The 22,306-nt window shown below is 39.5% G+C and overlaps 1 protein-coding gene across 4 annotated transcripts in view; it reads right to left on the bottom strand.

The window, feature by feature from the left end:
* The window catches only part of LOC101466640 (proline-rich protein 5-like), a 40,982-nt gene that overhangs the window by 4,332 nt on the left and 14,344 nt on the right, over positions 1–22,306 (bottom strand). The window contains exons 2-8 of one of the 4 annotated variants that reach the window (XM_004556220.6): positions 21,657–21,790; positions 10,310–10,390; positions 10,037–10,085; positions 6,240–6,306; positions 4,817–4,908; positions 3,112–3,249; positions 1,610–1,727 (exon numbers count right to left, since the gene is read on the bottom strand). In XM_004556220.6, the coding sequence (XP_004556277.1) occupies positions 1,610–1,727; positions 3,112–3,249; positions 4,817–4,908; positions 6,240–6,306; positions 10,037–10,085; positions 10,310–10,390; positions 21,657–21,775 (664 nt within the window). In that variant the 5' untranslated portion in view covers positions 21,776–21,790. Of the gene's footprint in view, positions 1–1,609; positions 1,728–3,111; positions 3,250–4,816; positions 4,909–6,239; positions 6,307–10,036; positions 10,086–10,309; positions 10,391–18,029; positions 18,755–21,656; positions 21,791–22,306 lie in introns of those variants that run through there. The other 3 variants (XM_004556221.5, XM_076886173.1, XM_076886174.1) reach the window with 3 other exon arrangements.

The following is a 22,306-nucleotide window of genomic DNA, read 5'->3' as shown; positions in this document are numbered from 1 at the left end:
CGTGAAGTAACTGGTTATTGCTGGAATGAAACTACAATGCAGCAGGAGCAGATTAAGCGGCCAACCTCTGAGAGGATTTAAACAGCACATTGCCTTTGACCTCTGAAACAAGCTGACTAAGTTCAGCAGGCACTTTTGTTGCAAACTTACTAATTATTTCTTAAAAACATAAACATTACTTTCTTAATGTAATCCATCTGTCATAGTAAAGACATCTATACCATTAGATTTGTATTGAAAATCAACTGCAGATGGATGCAGAGGTCAATGTAAAACAATGCACCTTTTTTATGTTTGAGCAACCTGAAATCAGAAATCATTGGTTAGCTATTGAAAAGTTAAAAGGACGATAAAAGATTTTAAAAAGTCATGCAATCACTATCAGTACTGGTATGGACTGGTTAATGTGTTAGGAACACAGATAAGCTACATTTTTTGATGGAAATGAAAATGATCAAGTGACAGAAGGGTAAATTCAAAGACAACCCAAAAACTCAAAGTGAAAGATTGATGCAGCAGACTAGTCCATTATGCTGAAATGTCTTTACAACAACTCAGAATGGTACTCAGAAGTTTGCATGGCCCCCGTGTGCTTGTCTAACAATAGACAGATGCCATCCTGGGGAGTTTCATCTCAGATCTGGACCAGGGCATCACTGAGCACCTGGACAGTCTGAGGTGCAACCTAGCAGCACTAGATGAACTGAAACATTATGTCCCAGAGGTGTTCTGTTGGCTTTAAGCCAGGCGAGCAAGTGGACTAGTCATGTTATCAATTTTCTTCATCTTCCAGGAACTGCCTACATACTCTAACCACATGAGGCCTGGCAATGTTGTGCACCAAGAGGAACCCCGGGACCATCACACCAGTGTAGCATCTGACAATGGATCTATGGATTTCATTCTGATACCTAATGGCAGTCAGGGTGTTATAACCTGTAGAGCCTGTAGAAGTATATGCATCCTTCGCCAGACCATCACTAACCCACCACCAAATTGGTTGTGCTGAACAATGTTACATGCAGCATAACACTTTCCATGGTTCTCTGGAACCCTTGACATCTGTGAAAAGCACAAGATTTCTGCCATCAACCTGCCAATTCTGGTATTTTATGATAAATGAAAACCAGGATCCATTGTTCCAGGCAGTGAGCACAGGGCCCATTAGAGGCCACGCTGTCATGAAACCTGAAGCCAGGTTATTTTGTTCGGTTCTGGCAGTGCTCAGCCTGTTCCTCCTTGCACAAAGGAGCAGATACCAGTCCTGTTGATGGGTTAAGGACCTTCTACGGCCCTATCCAGAGTTACTACCCGTCTCCTGAAATTTCCTCCATGCTCTCGAAACTGTGCTGGGAGTACAACTAACCTTCTGGTATTTTATCTTTAATACAATGTCATATCCAGATAATGTGGAAAAAAGTAGAACCACAATGAGTGAAAAATATAGCTCAAAAGCACTTTACGTTAGTCCTCAATTCAGAAGGTTAAACCAATAACCTCTGCGCTTAGGTGACCCAAGGTGATGTAAGCCTTAAAATCTGTAACTTGTAACTTTAACTGTAACAAATCAATGTAATGTAAAAGCAGTATCAGTGATCAGTGGACTGACCTAATTGGTGGCTGTTTCTATTGTGCAGGACATTGCAGATATATGGAGACACAACAATTTCCACGAGACTCTCCAAACGGTGATACTCCGAACTTGGAACACCCGACTCATGGATACCCTGGCAGAAAAAGACAAAGACGTTCATACAATTTTTGATGTTAAGTGAGTACCTTTGGGCCTCTGTATGATATTTTAAAAACTGAAGACATCACTTCAAAATACTAAGTAAGGATGGATACCAGGACCAGAGTGGTCAGTAGTAATGAGAAGCATCTAGGCAAACTGTACTGCTACTGGAATTCATGCAGTATTAATGCAATCTAATATATCTGATACTTTCTAATTTCTAACTAACCCCCAATAAAATGTGCCAATTTAAAGGGATTACATTTGACATCGCTGTGCGTTAATATTTTGTTTTTTTGCGGTCAAAGCCGACAGGTCAGAATGTTCAAAAGACTGGGCTCATTTTACAACTAATGAAAAATTCAACTAAATTCAACTATAATATTCTTCACAGCACAATATGTTTACTTTAGCAAGCAGTCAATGCTTTATATCAGCATCTTCAGGGCAACCTCCTGGTCCCACACTATTTCTTTAAATGTAGACAAGCAGCAGGCATAGTTCTGTCAGATCAAACGTACAACCACATTCTTAAATTGCTTAATTATTGTGAAAAAATTCCCCACCATTTATTACAGTGGAGTCAAGTTGATTTGGGTTGATTTAGGTCCTGAATGCTTGGTAACAAATCATCACAACAGCAACAACTACCATGTAGCTAGCCTAAGTTTACACTAAGTCTGAATTTAGTGTAAACTGTCATGACAATGAAAAACAATTTAGTATTGTAGTAATATCGATGGCAGAAGTACGATTATTTTGGCCCCGTAATGTGTCAGAATTATAACGTCTGTTATATCTTTATTTTATATAAAATATAGAGAATGGTATCAACTAGTGTATTGATAAGTAATATCTGTTTCCTAAAATCAAAAACCTATTGAAGGTCTTCGTGTTAAAACTGTTTAGATCTAGGGGTATTAGTGATGATTAGTACTTTTAAATAGCCTGTTCTTTTATTTTTGCATTTTTATCTTTAATTTCACCAACAACAACACCAGTACGTAGCTCACATAAGAGTCAAATATGTTAGCAATAAACCCAAAATGAAAACTTTTATGGACTCACAGGTACTTTCTGTTTAATAATGGCCACACCTCTGACCTAACTGCATTCTTATGTTATGCTCATAGCTTTTCTTTATCTTTTGGGACATTAACATTTGATGCAAGCTCAGTTTTAGCTGCATTTCCAAATAATATGATTAAGCTAACATGGACAAACTGTTTCATATGTATCTGATTGTATTTTCTGGGTTTCTGGGTTACAGTGATGTTGGCCATGAAGAAATATCGTGCTAATTAAGAAATAAAGGCTGTAACTGACTTGTAATTAACTTAAATAGAGCGAGTGATTGTGTGTGACTGTGTGTTTACCTGTAACACCAGTAGCATCTGTGTGACTGATGGAGGAATAGAGGTTGCATTTCCCAGAGTGTCCTCCAGGTGAAGTTTTAACAGCACCAGGTCTCTGAAGGCCAAGAGAGCCATCTGTCTCACAGTCAGCTCCTGACCCTGGAATGCACAAAGTCATATTTAAAAATACATAAACACAGACTATTATTAAAGACAACATTTCAGTATTGGTTAATTTGCTGGACACTTGCCTTAACCATAATCACTGCTACCTGCGCCCTACTTTCACTTTCAGCCGAGTCTTCCCATTAAAATTTCATAATTTACATTACGGTGACCTCATGTGGGCTTTTCATCCCAATATGATTTCAAATCTAGATAATGTGAAAAAATACAACCAAAAAGAATGAAAAATATCGCTCAGAAGCACTTTACTTCAGTCCTCAGATCAGAGGGTTAATCTAATAACCTCTGCACTCAAATGACCCCAGGTGATGTAAGGCTTTAAATCTGTAACTTTAGATCTTCTAAAACCACGCACAGACACAGACTAAGCCCATGACACAGCTGTTTTGGACACAATATTGTGTGTCCAAAACATTCTTTGGACAAACAATATTTTTTTTTCCAAAACATTTTTTGGACAATTGAGCTGTGAAAATAACAGAAAAAACTTCTGACTGTTCTGATACCATTGTGGTAATCTCACAAATTCAAAAATGTAGCAAGAAAAGAAAAAGATTTACTTTTATGAACATCACAGTTTTCATTTGTTCACCCCTGCGCCCTGAGCCTGGTTCTGCTGTTAAATGGGAGTTCCTTTTCTTCTTCCATATCTCAGTGATTACTCATCTGATCATCAGGCTTCTCTCTCTCTCTCTAACATTTTTTGAGTCTATATCGTACATTATATGGCATCTTGTTGTTAACTGGTACTATACGAATGTCTTCTTTCAGCCTCTCCTTTTAGGGGCCTACATCTCCAGTCACACCAACCCTCTGCATGTCCTCAGTCCCTACATTAATGAATTTCCCCTTTGGTCTTCATTTTTTCTTCCTGTCTCAATACCCTTAGCTGCTCCTTCTTCAATATCCTTTGCTTAATTTATCCACAAGCCCTTATCTCTACATGTTCACACAATCTCATCCTTGCCTCTCTTATTTTGTCTACAAACACTGAGCATGATCTGCCACTCCTGACTCATCTAGCTCCTCCCCATGTTTTTTGTAAGACTAACCATCTTTAAACTCTATAATAGTTGGTCTCACTACCATCCTTCCTCGCCGCTTCCCTTTTGTCACAAATTGCCCACTTCACCTGCCTGCAACCTCTTCTTGACTTCTCTCTTTTACACTGTTCCTTCAAATGGTTATCCCCATCTGCCTTCACTACCTGTACTTCATGCATCTTAAACATTACACCTCCCTAACTCCAATTCACACAGATTGTACCCGTCTTTCTTCTACTAGATTTTATTCCTCTTCTTTAAAGTGCATACCTCATCTCTCTCTTTCACCTGCTTTCTACTGTCACCACAGATCACAACATTATACAGTGAGTTTTGCAGACAATCATTTTTCTGGATTGGCAGATTTAAAGTAACATAACATAAGTAACATAATATAAAAAGGCTCCAGAAGTCTTGGTTTAATTGAATGCCGTATTATTAAAGTTCGGGAAGAACTGAACTACACATTTTTGTAATGTGGACGATGAACACTTTACCTGGACAGGGTAGAAGATGGCCTGCAGTGTAGGGAGGGTCTCTGTGAAGAACTGGTCCCACATACAGGCAAGGACATTAAGCTGGTTGTCATCTGTGGGGACACGAGTTAGAAATACAACCAATATTACAGTGATATGCTGAGCTTTTCCCACCATCTGAGGACTTACTCGTACTGTTTTTCTGTCTGTATAAACAAACAGGTTAACAGAAGATAGACACAAGCATGATGTTCTGCTGAAACCTGTTACTTTATAACAGATCAATATCCTTTATTTGGCTGCAACATAGTGGCAACAATCATATATGCAGTGATTCCATGGTCCATCAGAAAATATCAGACACGGCCACTACAGCAACCTTTGGAAAATGTGGGGTGCCATCAGTGTCACAGTCTAACACATTTTTATTTTTTCACATTTTAAATCAGTCAAAATTATTAGAGAAACAATTATTAGTTCAATCCTTTCAACCAGTTTTTACACACAATAGTCACAATTTACTAAACCAGCTAAAAAAACCAACATAATAGAATTCAATAACTTCTACAGTGGGAGTGCAAAAATATCAATACAGTTCCCTTTAATCCAAATTCCACTAACTTACTCTGTTCAGTCTTAATGGAATGACAATTAAGAGCAGATTCAGATATTTTCCCCAGCTGATTGAAAACATAATATAATGTTAGAGTGCTATAAACTTCAACATTTCTTGGTGGGATTAACTGGATAGAGACGCATACATAGCAACATAAGAAATTCTAGTCTTTCGGAGGAATTGGCCCACTCTTCTTTCCTGAATTGTTTAAATTCAGCCAGACTTTAAACAGGCTGCTCATTTTTGAGAGAACGGCCTGTGTAAGCTCATGTAAAGGCATCTTAGCTTTAGTCTAAAATGTAATTAGGCCAAGTCAAAACCTTTATTTATTTTTTTGAGTCATTCAGAGGTTGCTGGTGTGCTTTAGATCATTGTTCTGCTGCACAACCCAAGTGTACCAGAGCTTTGTGTACTTGAGCTCCGTACCCCCATCCTTGCTTTTTAAAGAGTTAGAACAGAACTTTATTAATCCCTTGGCGAGGTAGCCTGGAGGACTGAGAACTTTCACAGACATATTGTATCCCTATTTCTGTAAAACAGTTTTTGAATTTTGTTCTTGAAAAGCACTATGTAAATAAACCTTACTTATTTGCAAATGACTTCATGCAGAATTCTCAGTGGCTTAAATACCACACCACCTAATCAAATTTCCCTTCTGTCATTTTAAATCCTACAGTTACAAGAATGTATTCATTTTCTATTTTATGGGCAATATGAGACAGTGCTGATCCAGGCCTGTTCTCTTCTACATTGTTCTGAGCTGATAGTAAACATAGGGCGAACTAAACATAAGAGATTCCAGCTTCTTTATATTAACACCCTACTAACCAGTGTCACTGTTTTGAAGAAGGATCTGTTCCAGGACTCCAGATAGACCTCGACTCAGCAGCTGATTCTAAAACATCAACACAGACAGACAAAGATTTGAACTGTGTATCCAGGACAATCAAGCCAATAAGTAGGTCATCATCTACAAGCTGATGTCTTTAAATTTCACGCCACATTTCATGCAACTGCCATTTCAAATTGGGACAACATAAAAAAGAAAATAATCACACATTTAATCTTACCACATGTCAGATTAGAACAGAAGACAGGATTATAAAGAGATTCCCAAAGATTCAGACTGAAAGTTAACCAGTCCAAATACTGTGTGATCCTGTGTTCAGCGCTGTCTGAAAATCACTGTCAGTGTCCTAACCTGCTAAATTAACGCACTAATACCCAAACAAAAATCCATTCATACATTACAAAAGAACTAATCATATTATAAATATTGTGGTTGGTACTTTTCTACTCAATTTGAGCACGCAAAGCATTTTAATACTATGAGGTTCATTTATAAGAGTACTTTTTTCTAACCTAAGCACTTTCAACCTGATATCACTATAATAACACTCACATGGATGCATCACAGGCAACTCAGGGTTCAATATCTTATCACTGACCTTCCAGCTAGTCGATGACCTGCTCTACCTCTTGGGCCACAGCCACTCTAGCTTGTATTTATGTAAAAATATCACTACTGAAGCAGTGACCAACAAGGTATTATTGTTATTATAGCATGCATACAGGTGTTTTAACACATGGGTCAAATATTTTAAAGGCAGAGTATAAAAAGCATTGCTGTTCTTCCTTATTTATTGTGTTAGTAAGTAGCACAGGAAACTATCATCACTGTAACAGTGAACACATTTACACAGCACACATTTCCTTTCAGATAATGAGACAGCAGAGATTGCTCTTTAGTTTCGCAGCTCTTTTCGCTCGTCACAGGAACCAGGAGCCCTGTGGTTTCTCAGTTGCGCGGGGCAACCAGACTTGGAGCACTCACAGCGCTTTTTTGTTTGGTTTGCTTGGCTCTTTTGGCAACGGCTGACACTGATCAGGGACTGCAGTTCTAGTACCATGGATTGTTCCTAGTGACACAATTTTTAAATTGAGGTTTTCTAAGAATTTCAGTGTTATGAATTGAATTCTGGTGTTAGTGAAAGTAATTCATAAAGTATCTGAGCCATTGAGAGAGATCTAAAGGTGAAAATTGTTTCTTGATCTTGAGTTCAGAGCAAATTGATTAAAGCTAAATGACTGAAGCAGTCATATCAATTAATATTAAGAGATTCAATCATTGGTTCTCTTGTGCAGTGACTAACATTAGGTAACTCAATGTACTACAAAGACATTAAAAAACAAACAAATAATGAGATTCATTTACAAATATTTGTATGGAAATGTTCTTATTCTGAGCAAAAACAAGAAAAAAAGAAAAGGAAATTACGGCTGGATTCATTAACCAAATTTGGATTCATTTGTTTTTAGGATCTAACAGTGTGCAAATCTGATCGGGGTTTTCTAACAGTCTCCACTGCCTCTGTTGTAGGTATGCAAGTGAAGAGAGAGACTATATCAAATGACACCATAGTTTCATCTGGCTCAAGTGAAAGTTCCTGCGCCTTGTCGGTAGAGTCACCTCCGACTTCTAACAATGGAGCCACATTTGATTCAAACAAACAGGCTTCAAAAGCATGTGGAAGAAGCATCCACAGCCACTGCAGTCCTTCACCTCTGCTCCTCATGTGGATCACATACTACTGGGGGATGGCATTTCATTCTTCAACCAGCATTTGTCACAAGTTAGTGAATCTGTACAAGAGCACACCGAAGTCCCACAGGTGCTTGACGGGGTTGAAGTCAAGACTACAAGCAGGCTAATTATTCCATGCTTTACTCCCAAGTTCTGAAGGTAATCTCTGATAAATCCCACTCTTTTGAGGCGAGCATTCTTGTTTGGGAGAATAGAGTTCAGTTCCAGACTGTGGAAATATTGTATTGCCACTGGTTGCCGAGTCTAATCTCGATATCTCCAGCCCTAACTAAAAGCCTCCTTAAAAAAATGAAAGTTTTAAGTCCAATCTTAAAAGCAGAGAGTGTGTCTGTCTCTCCAAATCCAAACTGGAAGCTGGTTCCGTAACGAAGGGCCTGTCTCCCATTCTACTTGAACAACTTGAACAATGAACTAGGAACCACGAATAAGCCTGCAGTCTGAGAGCAAAGTGCTTTTTAAATAAAGCATGATGAGGTGAATAAATACCTAAATCAGTGCCCAGAGGCTTTTCAAGCAGCTCTGTAAACATATTGGCTTTTAGAAGGACTTAGTACATGTCCAATATTATCCACATGAATGCTTGATTGCAAGGTTTTCCTAACAGAACATTATAGTGATTTGTAATGTTCAGTATTTTTCACTTTATTTGTATAATATGTATTATAATATGATTATAATGCTGTGGCTGTTTGGTGCATATATAAAGCAGAACTGTACTGTTGATAATAACACTGGATATTTAAATATTACATTTTTTTTTACTGAAGTCCTTCAGAATAACCGCAAAAAATTTAATCTGAATGTCATGACAGAATGAAAGCTAAGCTGCTTCAGGATGTGAAGAGGAAAGACATTTCAGCACAAAGAAGACCAGAAACTCAGTGCTGACATAACATGCAGATCATTTAAAAAAAAAAAAAACCAGAAAGAAAAGAAAGAAAAATTAAAAAGGACACAAACACATCCGAACACAAAGGGGATGTGTTGTCAAAAACAGCCTGCAATTTCATAATAAATGCCTTTCCAATTTTAAGATCAGTAATACAAGCGAGACAGAACTAAAATACTACAAGTCTCACAAAAACTACAATGGCAGTGATACAGTAGTTCCTGTGGCTCACAATCCATAACAATTTAAAGGTTATTTCCCATAAAATAACAAATTTGACTAACTTTAAAAATAATTTCGGTGATCAACATATCAGCAAAAATCTATAAAATTGTAGCAACTTTACATGATGCATTGAGAACTTCTACGCTGCTCCTCTCTTTTCACCACTCCACCTACATGCCACTATTGTACGTTATTAAATTCCTTATAATAATAATAATAATAATGGATTGCATTTATACAGCGCTTTTCGGGACCCCTCGAAGCGCTTTACAATTCCACTATTCATTCACTCTCACATTCATACACTGGTGAAGGCAAGCTACAGTTGTAGCTGGGGGCAGCTGGGGCAGACTGACAGAGGCGAGGCTGCCATATCACGCCATCGGCCCCTCTGGCCATCACCAGTAGGCGGTAGGTGAAGTGTCTTGCCCAAGTACACAACGACCAAGACTGTCCGAGCTGGGGCTCGAACCGGCAACCTTCCAATTACAAGACGAACACTCAACTCTTGAGCCCTCATCCCGTCACTATCTCTTACTGAGCCTGGTTCTGCTGGAGGTCTTCCTACTGGCAGTCACCATGTAGGATTCACTTTTGATAGTGTTATCTCTCCAAATTTGTAGTCCTCTTTACCTTAATATATTAAGTTCTTTAAAATGGGTGTTGTTGTGGTGGCAGTGAATTGAATTGAGTATTGGTAAAATGCTCAAAAATCCAGTACCAGTACTACAAGACTAATGATAAGACAAAGTAAGGACAGCGCCCAACATCGGCAACAGTAAATGTTTCCCCTGCCCACGGAAAACAAACAGACCTTCAGATGCTTCTGACTTAGAGACTCCTGCTGACATGAACTCTGTTACTTTACTCAGGAGTAATAAAAGGTAAAAGAGGAAGAGAAAATACCTGGAAGTACTCTGTGATGAAGGAACCCATCTCAGTTTTAAGGAGCCACCTACAAAGACACAGAAGACTTGAGCAGTGAGGAAGACTGGCAGCTACCATGTTCCTTTTTATCTCACTCACACAGTCCAAACCAGTTTCTTCTTTAAGTTCATTTAAAGTTAAATTAGTTCTTCACTTATTGTTTCTGCCGACTCTTTCCACTTCTTCTGTCTCTGCATTTTGTTCTGTTCTGATTCAGCAAGGCTAATTTGAAAAGAAAAAGTAAAGTGTCACCTGATGCTCTCGTTAAGTGTGTAGAGCTCATTAGTCTGCAGAGCTCCCCCCTTGAACACCTTGATCACAGCTGATTGGACCCTGAGAGAGAAATAAAACAGGTCAAACAAATAAATTCTAGCTTGTAACAGAAATCTTTGTTTTATCATACCGGGTTTCTGAAGAACTAAAAAACAGCAAACTGCATTATGTCTCCAGTAAGCTAGATCTTAGGCATTTTAAAAACTCAGAATGTAATACTTCGATTACTTATTTCCTTAGCTTTTCAGTTGAAGCTGAAGGCATCATAACATTTATACCACCAGGGTCAAATATTTCAGGTAGAATGCCACAAGCTCCAAACAATAAATTACTGTGAGTTCTTCCCTCATTTGCATTGGTCAGGTCTAACCACAAATTTTGAACTGGACTTGGGTTCATTGATTTGTCACAGCAACACCAGGACACTTTGTAGTTATTAAACCTTTCTGCCACAACTTCTGAAGTATAGCTGGGGTCACTGACCCATTTGCAATCACTTTCTAAGGGTTGAACAATTAAGTTTTCGCAAAGGCCACATGAAAACCTTAGACTGCTGTGAAGGGCTGCACTTCAGCCCTGAATAGAGATTATCACGATCTGAGATTCTGAGATTCAGATTACTGAATTCAATAATCTGAAAAGATTTTCAGAAAACTTGACCTCTGACCCTGACTTTGAGGTAAGTTTCACAGATATTAAAACTTGTCCAAGATTTTTAGTAGATGCACCTATAGTATCAATTTGAAAATCCTACGTCACCCCACTGGTCAGGCACACATGGTAATACCTGATCAGCCTTTCACCACAGAGCAGTAAAGATCAAAGACTTTCACAAAAATATCAAAAAATATAACGTTTTAACCCTCTACTGCATGACTTTTTTTGGGGGGGGGGGGGAAAAAAAATTCCACCCTATTTTGGGGAAGCTTTAGGATCCGTAATAATATATCAATCATAAAATCTGACCCCCCCAAACAGATATTGGTTTGTTGCTTCAACGCAACACTGTGCAACAAGTGTAGTCAAACACCAAGTTATTCTATAATAAGTTTTATTAGTACGACAAGAATGAACAAATAAACAAACAACAAATAAACAATTTCACAGAACAATAAAACACCAAAATACATCCAACACTTGATCAGGGATCTCTCAGGGTGTCTTGTGCATTCAGTGTTGAACCTCAGGAAGCAGTTGGGGTCGGGGTGAAGCTGAGGTGCACATTGCTTTTGCGGCACATTGCTTTTGGTGTACCACTGCACCCTGGCACCATGCATCGAAAAGAAAAAAGTATTAGAAAGAAAGAAATGCAACAGGAAGATGTGCATGCACGGGTGCACGGGTGCACACACACACACACACACACACACACACACACACAATTACTTTATCAGCTGACCTCTGACCTCTTGAGGGATCCACTCCTCTACTTCACTGTCACTCCCTGAAAGCTCACTTTCTACACTTTCTGCACATTCCCTTGGTTTCCTTCCATAAAAGGCTTTAACGTCCATGTCCTGTAATTATCAGTAGATTGTAAAGTAAAAAACATTGTGTGCATTTGTATGATCATAGTCAAACACATCTCTACACACATATGCTAATGTATTATATTGCCTGAAAAAAAACTGGGCTAACTGCAGTGTTGCCTTGAGGTAACGAATGAAAATTAACAGTTTTACTCTAGAAATAAATTTTAAAAAGTAAAACGAACAATCAAATATACTTCTTAACATATTCATGCACATACAAGTATTTTTATATACACTTATTTCACTTTAAACATGTAAAATAGTGATCTGTATCTTACCTCCTAATGGAGATGTCTCTCATGTAGTGCAGCTTGCAGAGAGCCCCCCCCCCCCCTCCCCAAATGAAAGTCACACCACCTTCAACTCATCATTTTATTGGCCGGGTGGCATTATTTGACAAAAAATATAAATATAAATAAATAAATATAATGCAAAATGTGAGAGTTTTCAAAAAAAGTGACAATGTGTAGAACAAATTTGAACTTTTGAAATTTTCACTTGTAACATTTTTTAAAATTTTATTTATTTTCTCACACACACACACACACACACACACACACACACACACACACACACACACACACACACACACACACACACACACACACACACTACAATTACAGAAAATAAATTTATACACAAATGTGTCCATATTGAGAGCTGCAAAGTTGTAACTCAAATTTCTTATATTTATCTTTTTTACTACTTACAGTCACAACTCTGTGATTACAACCTCTCCAATCAGTGACTATAATAGCATAAATGAACTGTAATATATGTCATCTTTGGAAAGCAGAGTTCAATTTCTGTGGCCACTACAATACTAATACAATACTCTGTAGACTGACGAGACAAAAGTTAAACTTTTTGGAAGGTGTGTGTCCCATTACATCTGGTGTAAAAGTAACATCATACCAACTGTTGGGTCTGCGCTTCCACAGGCCCCGCTGGTTCAGAAACGTATTCCCGTTAACAAAGCAAGACGAACAGCTCAACCGGTTTTTCACATACTAGCAAGGGAAGGATCTCAGAGCAGCCCTTCTGCCCTTGGTGACAGACCACTTCAAAGAACCAGCTTCCCCTGCAGCCTCTTATTTCTGTGACACACAGTTTCACAAACACTCATTGTAAACCCCCCCCCCCCCCCCCATGGTGTCAGGCACTAGGCGTGTGTGTGTGTGTGTGTGTGTGTGTGTGTGTGTCTGGGGGTGCGTTTGTGTGACCTCCTGCTCACCAAAGGGTAATCTCCCCCACCCTGTATATGGCTTAACCCCTCTAACGTTCTCACCATCTCACCATACACAAGCACAGGTGAGGTCATAAATGGCAAGTAAAACATCCTCACTAAATAAGAAAGCAGAAACAGAAGCTTCACATACGATGTCCCTGTAGTTAAACACTATAGCCTCCCCCACCTTTCAACAGGCTGGGGAGGACGGTCGTTAAGTGATGACGTGACTAACCCTACTTCCGGGCCTAAAGTAGTCTGCGTTTAATATGGCTTTTGTGTTGTTAACATGTTTAATGTTTTGTATTTTCTTCTATTTAATCTCAAAAAGCTCCTAAAACAGTCAGTGATCACTGTTGACCTCCCTCGGCTTTTATTACCGCTAATCATTTATTTAAGCTGAGTTTTTAAAACCTTAGGATGTAACTAAAGCCCAGCCCATGCAGCAGTATATGAATGACTAACCTCGTATTGTGGATGGATTATCTCAGTTGTTCTCCTGGCTGAAGTTTGGTCCTTTTACAGCATCCTGCCATGCGATTACATTTGTTCCTGACCACGAGAACACTCACGTTAACTTTTATCGAGTGGAAAAAAAAGTTATCTTGTTTATATTATGCTAACATAGCTGTGTCGCTAGCGGCCACGTAGCACATCATTATATACCAGCTAGCCCAACTTCAGTAACCCTACAAACGTCACTGCTGTTTAGTTTTCTGTCTTCATTTATGTTGGAAGTGATAACAGAGCTATACGTTTTAATTTGTTTCCAAAACCCCGCAGTCAGGACATGCTATATTGTATTTAGATAGAAGCTAGCGAGCTAACTCCCTGCTAACTTCTAACTCCGTTAAATGTCATAAATTCCATTTTCATGGATGCCTGGATGTTAAACTCAATTGTTACACCTGGTAGAGCAGAACGCTGATCATTTTATTAAAGATGAAAGACTTTAGACAGTTTTTCAACTCTCAGTAATGCCATAGTGATCGTTTGATATATGGACCTGCAGCGGAGTTTAGGCCCAGACACGGCTAGTGACGTCAGACTTAACGACCGGATAGAAACAAAGGAAAGTCCTTAATCATATAGTTTGAACCAAGACTTACAAATTTAAGTACAATAATGGCAACATTTAACAATTTGACTCTAACACCAACAGTAAAATGTGGTGGTAGTGTGATGGTCTGGGGCTGTTTTGCTGCCTCGGGACCTGAAGACTTGCTGTGGTAAATGGAACCATGAATTCTGCCATCTAACAAAACATCCTGAAGAAGAATGTCCAGCCATCTGTTCTTGACCTCAAGCTGAAGTGCACTTGCGTTCTGGACAATGATCCAAATCACACCAGCCAGTCCACACACACTGGCTTAAGAACAAAATGAAAACTTTGAAGTGACCCAACCAGTTATTAGGTTTAGTACTAACCAATGAAAAAGACAAACACTCTATACCAAGAGTGTTACTTAAATTGTAAAAATGTCTTCCCTCTAATGTCAGATGTTACATTTGAGATGGAAGGAGAGGAATATCCCAGTTGGAGTTTCCCCCCAAAGAGGGACAAAGGACCCCTAATGATCCTCTACCTAATCACATGAGCCAAGGTGTGAAAACGGGTGTGGGTCACAGTCAGCCAGTGTTTCGGGTGAGCTCATTGTGAAACCTGGCCCCACCCTATCATGCGATTTCCTGAGGTGAGATGGCCCAGGAGGTGAGTGGGCGTTAAGGCGTCTGGGAAGGGATCTCAAAACTGGATTATAGATGGCAGACAGTTGGTGTCGTAAACCCCCGCCTCTGTTCAAAGATGGTCGCTCACAGTGGACATAAATGGCTTCTTTCACTCCTCTTTCAAACCATCTGTCCTCTCTGTCCAAAATGTGAACATTGCCATCCTCAAAAGAGTGTCCTTTATCCTTTAGATGCAGATGGACTGCTGAGTCTTGTCCTGTGGAGGTGGCTCTTCTATGTTGTGCCATGCGCTTGTGAAGTGGCTGTTTGGTCTCTCCAATGTAGAGGTCTGGGCAATCCTCACTGCACTGTACAGCATACACCACGTTGTTAAGTTTGTGTTTAGGAGTTTTGTCTTTCGGGTGAACCAGTTTTTGTCTGACCGTGTTGCTGGGTCTGAAATGCACCGGGATGTCGTGCTTGGAGAAAACTCTTCTGAGTTTCTCTGATACACCGGCTACATAGGGGATGACAATGTTGTTGCGTCTGTCTTTCTTATCCTCCCTCGCTGGTGTCTGGTCTTCTTTTCTGTGCATCTTTGCTGACTTTACAAACGCCCAATTAGGATAACCGCATGTTTTGAGTGCTTCCTTTACATGTGTGTGTTCCTTTTTCCCTTCAGGCTTAGAGGGAACATTTTCTGCCCAGTGGTGTAGGGCCCTAATTACTCCAAGTTTGTGTTCCAGAGGGTGATGGGACTAAAAGAGGAGGTACTGGTCCGTGTGTGTGGGCTTCCAATAAACGTCAATGTTGAGGTTGCCATTCTCTTCAATGTGCACAGCGCAGTCCAGGAAAGGCAAACAGTCGTCCTTTGTGTCTTACCTGGTGAACTTGATGTTTTTATCCACTGCGTTAATATGCGCAGTGAAGGATTCCACTTCTTGTGTTTTGATTTTGACCCAGGTGTCGTCTACATATCTGTACCAGTGGCTGGGTACTCTCCCTTTAAAAGAGCCAAGAGCCTTTCTTTCCACTTCGTCCATGTAAAGGTTGGCTACAATTCACAATGAGCTCACCCGAAACCCTGGCTGATTGTGATCCACACCAGTTTTCACACCTTGGCTCATGTGATTAGGTAGAGGATCATTAGGGGGTCCTTTGTCCCTCTTTGGGTGGGAAACTCCCACTGTGTTTAAATCTGGGACTCTCCACCATTTGACCCTTAAAACTGAAGAAGCTTCTCGAATGAGAGGTGAAACGTCTTCAAGCAACTTAAAGAAGTCCAGACGCTTTTCTCTCCAAGCTCCTTAGACTACGATGACCTGGATGACCGAGAACCTTCACAGACACATGAGTTTAAGGGTAAATCTGTGTTGCTGAAAATAATTGCATTACTAAGAATGAGACATATATACATACGGATGAAGACAACCTAAAATATAATGCCTCTAGGTAAGGCTGTTTCTCTTTTCCTTGGGTCAGTTGCATTTAAGTGTGTCCTCTCTATGTCCAATGTCCTTGCATGCAGCTAAGCTGGTTCTCAGGATATGACCTTGCTGTTGCCTCTATTTCCTATTAAACATCCTGCTCTGAGCTGTGGAGTGCAGGAAACAGGCCACAGATTCAGAGGTGTGAGCTCCTCCTGTCAGTGATAAAATAATCTAAACACCCTGACAAACTGAGCTGCAGTAGGATAAAGAATTTTCAACTGTAACTTCTCCATCTTATTTTAGCTGCTTCCTTTAGAGGAAGCCACAGTAGCTCATCTTCATCCTTCTCACCCCATCCCCTGTATCCGCTCCTGTAATGCCAACACTGCCATGTCCTCCTTCATTACATTCATAAATCTGCTCTACCTCTTTTTCTCCTGCCTGGCAGTTCCATATTCAACACCCTTTGTCCAGTTCTATGAAATGACATAAAAATGCATTGTTAGTCTGAAGCATTTAGGTATGCGAATGCCAAGTGAGAGACTGATAAAATCATTAAAAAAAAAAATTACTTCAAGTTATTGCTGTTAAAAGTGGTTATACAGGCCACTGCATCATGTGGTGTACTTCATCTTTCACACACTGCATCTACACCTTGGCTTAGTTTCTTTTAAAAAATAAAAAATAAAATAAAATGCATGATGAGATGTGTCAAGTGTTAATCTCAGGTTATTTCAATAATCTGTGCGAATTGTGAAGGACACAATGATTTTTTTGTTCTGATACATAAAACCTCAGAACTGAAAGATTGTGTACTTTTCCACTGTCGCTCTTCTGCATAATTTCGAAACAATCTTATCTCCAGTTCTTTCTCCAAACTGCACAACCTGAGCCATCCCTCTGAAAGAGTCATTTTGATTCCTATTAGAGCTGCACGATTAATCGTTAGAAAATCGCGATCTCGATTCATACTTATGTGCGATCTCATTTCCAAATGACAACGATTTTTTAAAAAAAAAAGAAGAAAAAAAAAAAGACGACGATTGTATCGCATTTTGATCCGGGACGTAATCTGCATGAAAACAAGCGCTCACTCTTCCTGCTCAACAAATGACAAGGGCGGAGCCTTATACCACGTGATACAGAAGCTGTGCCGTGTGATGCTAAAATTAGCAGGGAAAAAACAACGTTGAGCACGTCAGGGATGACGAGAAAGTGACAGGAGAAAATCCGTCCCGGTCAACCACCCAAACATCAATAACGGGAACCTTATACAGCGCTTCCCTATACACGTCGAACTCCCGCAGGCACAAAGAAATTACGGAGGCTATCACTTATCACCTGACCAAAGATATGGCTCCCATCAACACTGTACAAAACGAGGGATTTAGGAAAATGATCAACACCCTAGACAAACGCTACACAGTGCCGTCCCGCAACTATTTTTCTATTGTTGCGCTACCTGCTCTATACACGCAGCGTCCAGCAACGGTGGAGACGGAATTTCAAGCAGTACAACATTTTGCGGCAACAACAAAACGTGAGACATTTGTTGTTTTTATGTTTATTTATTGTTTTTATGTTCAGTCTCAACTGTTACGAAGTTGATGTGCAGTTAATAAGTGCAATAAATATTTATACTGGAAAAGAAAATCGTGAGAGAATCGTGATCTCAATTCTAAGCCAAAAAAATCGTGATTCTCATTTTATGCAAAATGCGTAAGCGTGCAGCCCTAATTCCTATCCATCCCGGTCGCTTTTGGCACTGCCACCAAATCAGCAGAATCAGAACAGCCTTTATTTGGATAAGTTTGTACACACAAACGAGGAATTTGACTCACCCTTGTTGGCATCCTGTTGTCACAAATCGCCCCTGATACTTTTCTCCACCCATTCCACCCTGCCTGTACTCTCTTCATTTCTCTTGTACACCAGTCATTGCTTTGGATTGTTTACCGCTTCCTCCTTCTCTACATCTGTTTCTTGCAAATTAACCTTTCTTCCCTCTCACTCTTCTTTACTCTTGATCAGAGTATGCCTCCACCTCTCCAGGCTCCCTTCCTAGTCAATGAAAACTCCTGCTGGTCCACATCTGTTTGTTAACCCCATTCCTGATGCAGTCCCATTTGTTACACCAGCGACACGTCACACCACTGTCTTGCTGTTCTAAGTGCATATCCTGCAGCACCCTCATGCACTTCTTGGTAATTCCTGACTCCTTCAAATCTTCTTCAGCAAATCGTGTGATAAGGTTAGGATATATAAAAGCAGAATAGGGCAGAACCTTCAGCTTCAAGTCTCTTCTTCTGTGGAACCAGCCACCACTTGGGACACAGGAGACAGACGTGCTCTCTATTTTTAAGATTAGGCTTAAAGCTTTTGACAAAGCATATAGTTAAGCATATTAGATAGAGCCCCGCCTTAGTTGCTGAAATAGGTCTAGGCTGCTGGGGACTTCCCATGATGCAGTGAGTGTTTCTTCTTCACTCAACAACCCCCTCCCCCTTTATTGTGTGTTTATACACCTCTCTGCATTTAATTATTAGTTATTACTAATCTCTCTCTCGCTTCCACAGTGTGCCTTTGTCCTGTCTTCCTTCTCTCCAGTCAACTGGCCGCCCCTCCCTGGTTTTGCTGTAGGTTTCTTCCTGTTAAAAGGGAGTTTTTTCTTTCCACTGTTGCAAAAGTTCTTGCTCATAAGGGGTCATTTTCTCAGTATTTCTCTGTATTATTGTATTATTCGACCTTACAATATAAAATGCCTTGAGACAACTCTTGTCGTGATTTGGCGCTAGTAAAATTTAACTGATCTGAATTCAGATGTCAATGAGAGTTCAGAGGTAAATCCAAGGTGACCGTCTTGAGCTCTTTACTAGTTCTTTGAGGCAATTATGAGCAGTTTCAGTCTTGTGATGTCACACATGATCCTGCTAGAAAACAACTGCTGCCAGTGAGTGCAGTTGCCATCATAGCAAGAAACAGATGGTAATGATGTGAGTCACATGCTATGGCATTTAGCAGTCACCAAACCTAAATACAACTGAATGCCTAGAAGAAATTTACAAGTCCGTCCTAGACTGGCAGTCCTACCTCTGACTTGATTTCAACTAGTACAGCGTGCAGCTCCCTCATGCTCCTAGTTGGGACAAACCAGCCAAGCATTCTCCACCACCCTCAACATTTCCAACCCTCTAGTACAGTTCCACAGGGATGAAGAGTCAATGCAAAGGAGCAATTTAAGCTATGTTGGGACCATGTCTAGGCCCTCCACATTCCTCATATACTTTTCAAAAAGTTGATTCTGTTCATCTGGACGTAGCGTTTTCAGTGGGAGAAACATTTCATCATTCATCCAAGTGACTTCTTCAGTCTCAGCCTATGCAGGTTTCCCCAACCTTATATAGAGTACATTTGCAGATGAGCAGAATAAACCTTTTTGGATTTCCTTACCTGGATAATAGAGCACGCATCAAGATACTTTAGGGGTTTTTCTTTTTTCTTTTAACCTTTAATACCCTATGGGCTTTCTGGGGTTCCTGCTTGAAAACAACATGCCCAAAATGAATTGAATATTTCTCTAAAATTATAAACTCCATTTTCAAAAAAAAACAAACAAAAAAAAAAAACTATCTTGGTATTAAAGCTAACACATGTGAGAAATAATCATGTAAGCATCACATCAGATGCAATTGTGTCAAAATAACTGAGGATGGAACACTGAAAAAAATATGAAAAATTCTTTTTCTGGACTAATGTTGTTGTTTTTTTTTTAGCTTTTATAGCATATAAACCCTTTGAAAATATGCTGGAGTAGACCAAAAACTGAATGAATCAACATATAAACATTACCTATGGAAAGAACAATGCTGCTGAAGTGACACAGAGCAAAGTTACACAGGTTTAATTAGAGGCTAAGCTAAGCATAGGAACAATTTGGCACCATCTGTGAAAGTTGAAAATTTTGTTGAACAGTATAACTTAGGTCATTTTTGTAAAACAAAAAGCGGACACCCCACTGTACACAATGGTAGACTGGTGCATAATGCATCTGTGGATAAACAAACGAATAAGGTAGAAAAGAGTGATTTATGAAACTACTCTTGAAGCTGGGAGAGGGAGCTATGCAGGAAATGTGTTTTTATCTGAGTTTTTTTTTTTTTTTGGAAGCCAGACAGAAAAGGTAAGATTAAAAAAATATTAGCATAAATTCTAACGTGAAGCATAATTTTGGTCTTCTTTTGCTGCTTTTTCAGTGAATTTTGGTTGGAGTGTGATAAAACTTGTGGTTTTGAAATATCCGTGAAGACAGCAGAGACATTGTTTGTCTGTGTAGATCCGTGTAAATATCACTGGGTGAATGTGGGAATCCGCACTTTGTGTTGACATCTTTTCGCAGAATCTGTCTACCTGTTGTTGATTGTTTGTTGTTTTAGCTGTGTTTGGTGGTCATAAAAATGGTTTTGTGAGAGTCTGCCATTTCTCTGGATACCAGGTGCTGCTATGTTAAGTCTATAGTTAAATCACAGACCTGGCGGCACAGCCCATGAACCCCCAGGGACAAAGGGGCTCAACAGATTATTTAATCAGCTATCTGTTAATCAAAAGTAAGTAAGTAAGTCAGTTCTTCCTGCTCTGGCTGCAAAAACAGGAATCAAGCATTTGCAACAACCGGCAATGACTCTTTCATGTCGCTGTGGAAGAACTGTGCCCACTTTTCTTTGCAGAATTGTTTTCATTCAACCACAAACATGAGTAACAAAGGTTTCAGGAAAATGGTCAGTCTGGAAATAAAAAAAGACTTGTTATCATGATAATAACTCTAGACATAACCACGCAGCCCTCATTAGGCCATTACCAATATAAATTAAATCACTAAAATTAGAAGCTAATCAGATATGAAACCAAATAGAAAATTTCTAACCTCTGAAACTTTCAATATAACCTCTTCTTCTCTTATTATATTTTTCTGTTTTTTTAAAACCAATGTTTATACACATGACAAAACATAACCCAGTGCTAAAGGTAGAACAAAAGTAAGATAATATCTGTACATTTTGTTTTGGGATTATGGAGTCGTGCAGTCTAGAACTGATAACGTCTGATATTTATACCAATGAACTGAGCCAATGTAGTGCTCCATTCAGGCAAATTCTTGTTATATTCTGTATTCCAGCCTGACTTGTTAGTATATGTGGAAACTTCTAACTGCTGCCTATTTAAAATTTTGAAGTGTAACAGGTCAGTGCAGGCCCTTTGACATAAATTACCGACTTTGAATAAAAGGGGAAGATGAAACTTGCTGATGGAAAAGTGACTTCATAAAAATACTAAATTACAACAGAACAAAAACACTTCAAATTTTAGCTTACAGTCACTTTCGGCTTACTTTGGTTTTAAATGTAAATTAAATATGGATCACAAAGATCAAGCTAAAGTACTGTGGGATTTCTTGTTTGAAGTCAGCTCACCTGTTCCACACAGTGATGTTGGAGATCTGTAGAGCAGGTGTGCTTGCATGAAAACGGGTAAGGTCTGACAGAACTGGAGAGCTCATAAATCGAGGTCTGGGACGCCGAAAAGATCCCATTATGGAAACTGGCTGCTGTAGAGAGAGGGAAGCGCAGCTGAATAATCAGCATACTAAAACACAGTTTCATCATTTTACAAATATACAAAACTGATCTCCTTGGAGACAGGCGTGAATCTGAGATTAAAACATTCGAAGGTGATGAGCGCATTTAGCTGTGGTTGAGTTGCACAGTAATACTTGTATATAGAACTGGAAGATTGCATTGTGACTTTGCTAGCATGCAAAGGAGGAAGAAGGTGAAAGGTGCTGCAGCTAAACACCACATCTCTTTGAGGTTCTGAAAGTGGGGAACTTGCATGATGGATGCTCAAATAAGATTAGGCTAACCAGGATATTTTGATAATGTATTATTATGTTGATCTTGATTCTTTCAAGTTACATACTGGGAATACTCCCCTGTTCTAGGCTGCTTTAACTTCTGTTGATAGCTGATGCAGCAAAGCGGCTTTAGCTACATCGGCTTTATTTAGAACCAGAGAGACAGACTTCTATCAACCCACAGCTTCCTGTGCAAAGATACAAGATCAG

The sequence above is a fragment of the Maylandia zebra genome, linkage group LG7 (genome assembly GCF_041146795.1).
Source record: "Maylandia zebra isolate NMK-2024a linkage group LG7, Mzebra_GT3a, whole genome shotgun sequence".
In the NCBI taxonomy this organism is placed as follows: Eukaryota; Metazoa; Chordata; class Actinopteri; order Cichliformes; family Cichlidae; genus Maylandia; species Maylandia zebra.
This window is presented reverse-complemented; position numbering and strand designations above follow the sequence as displayed.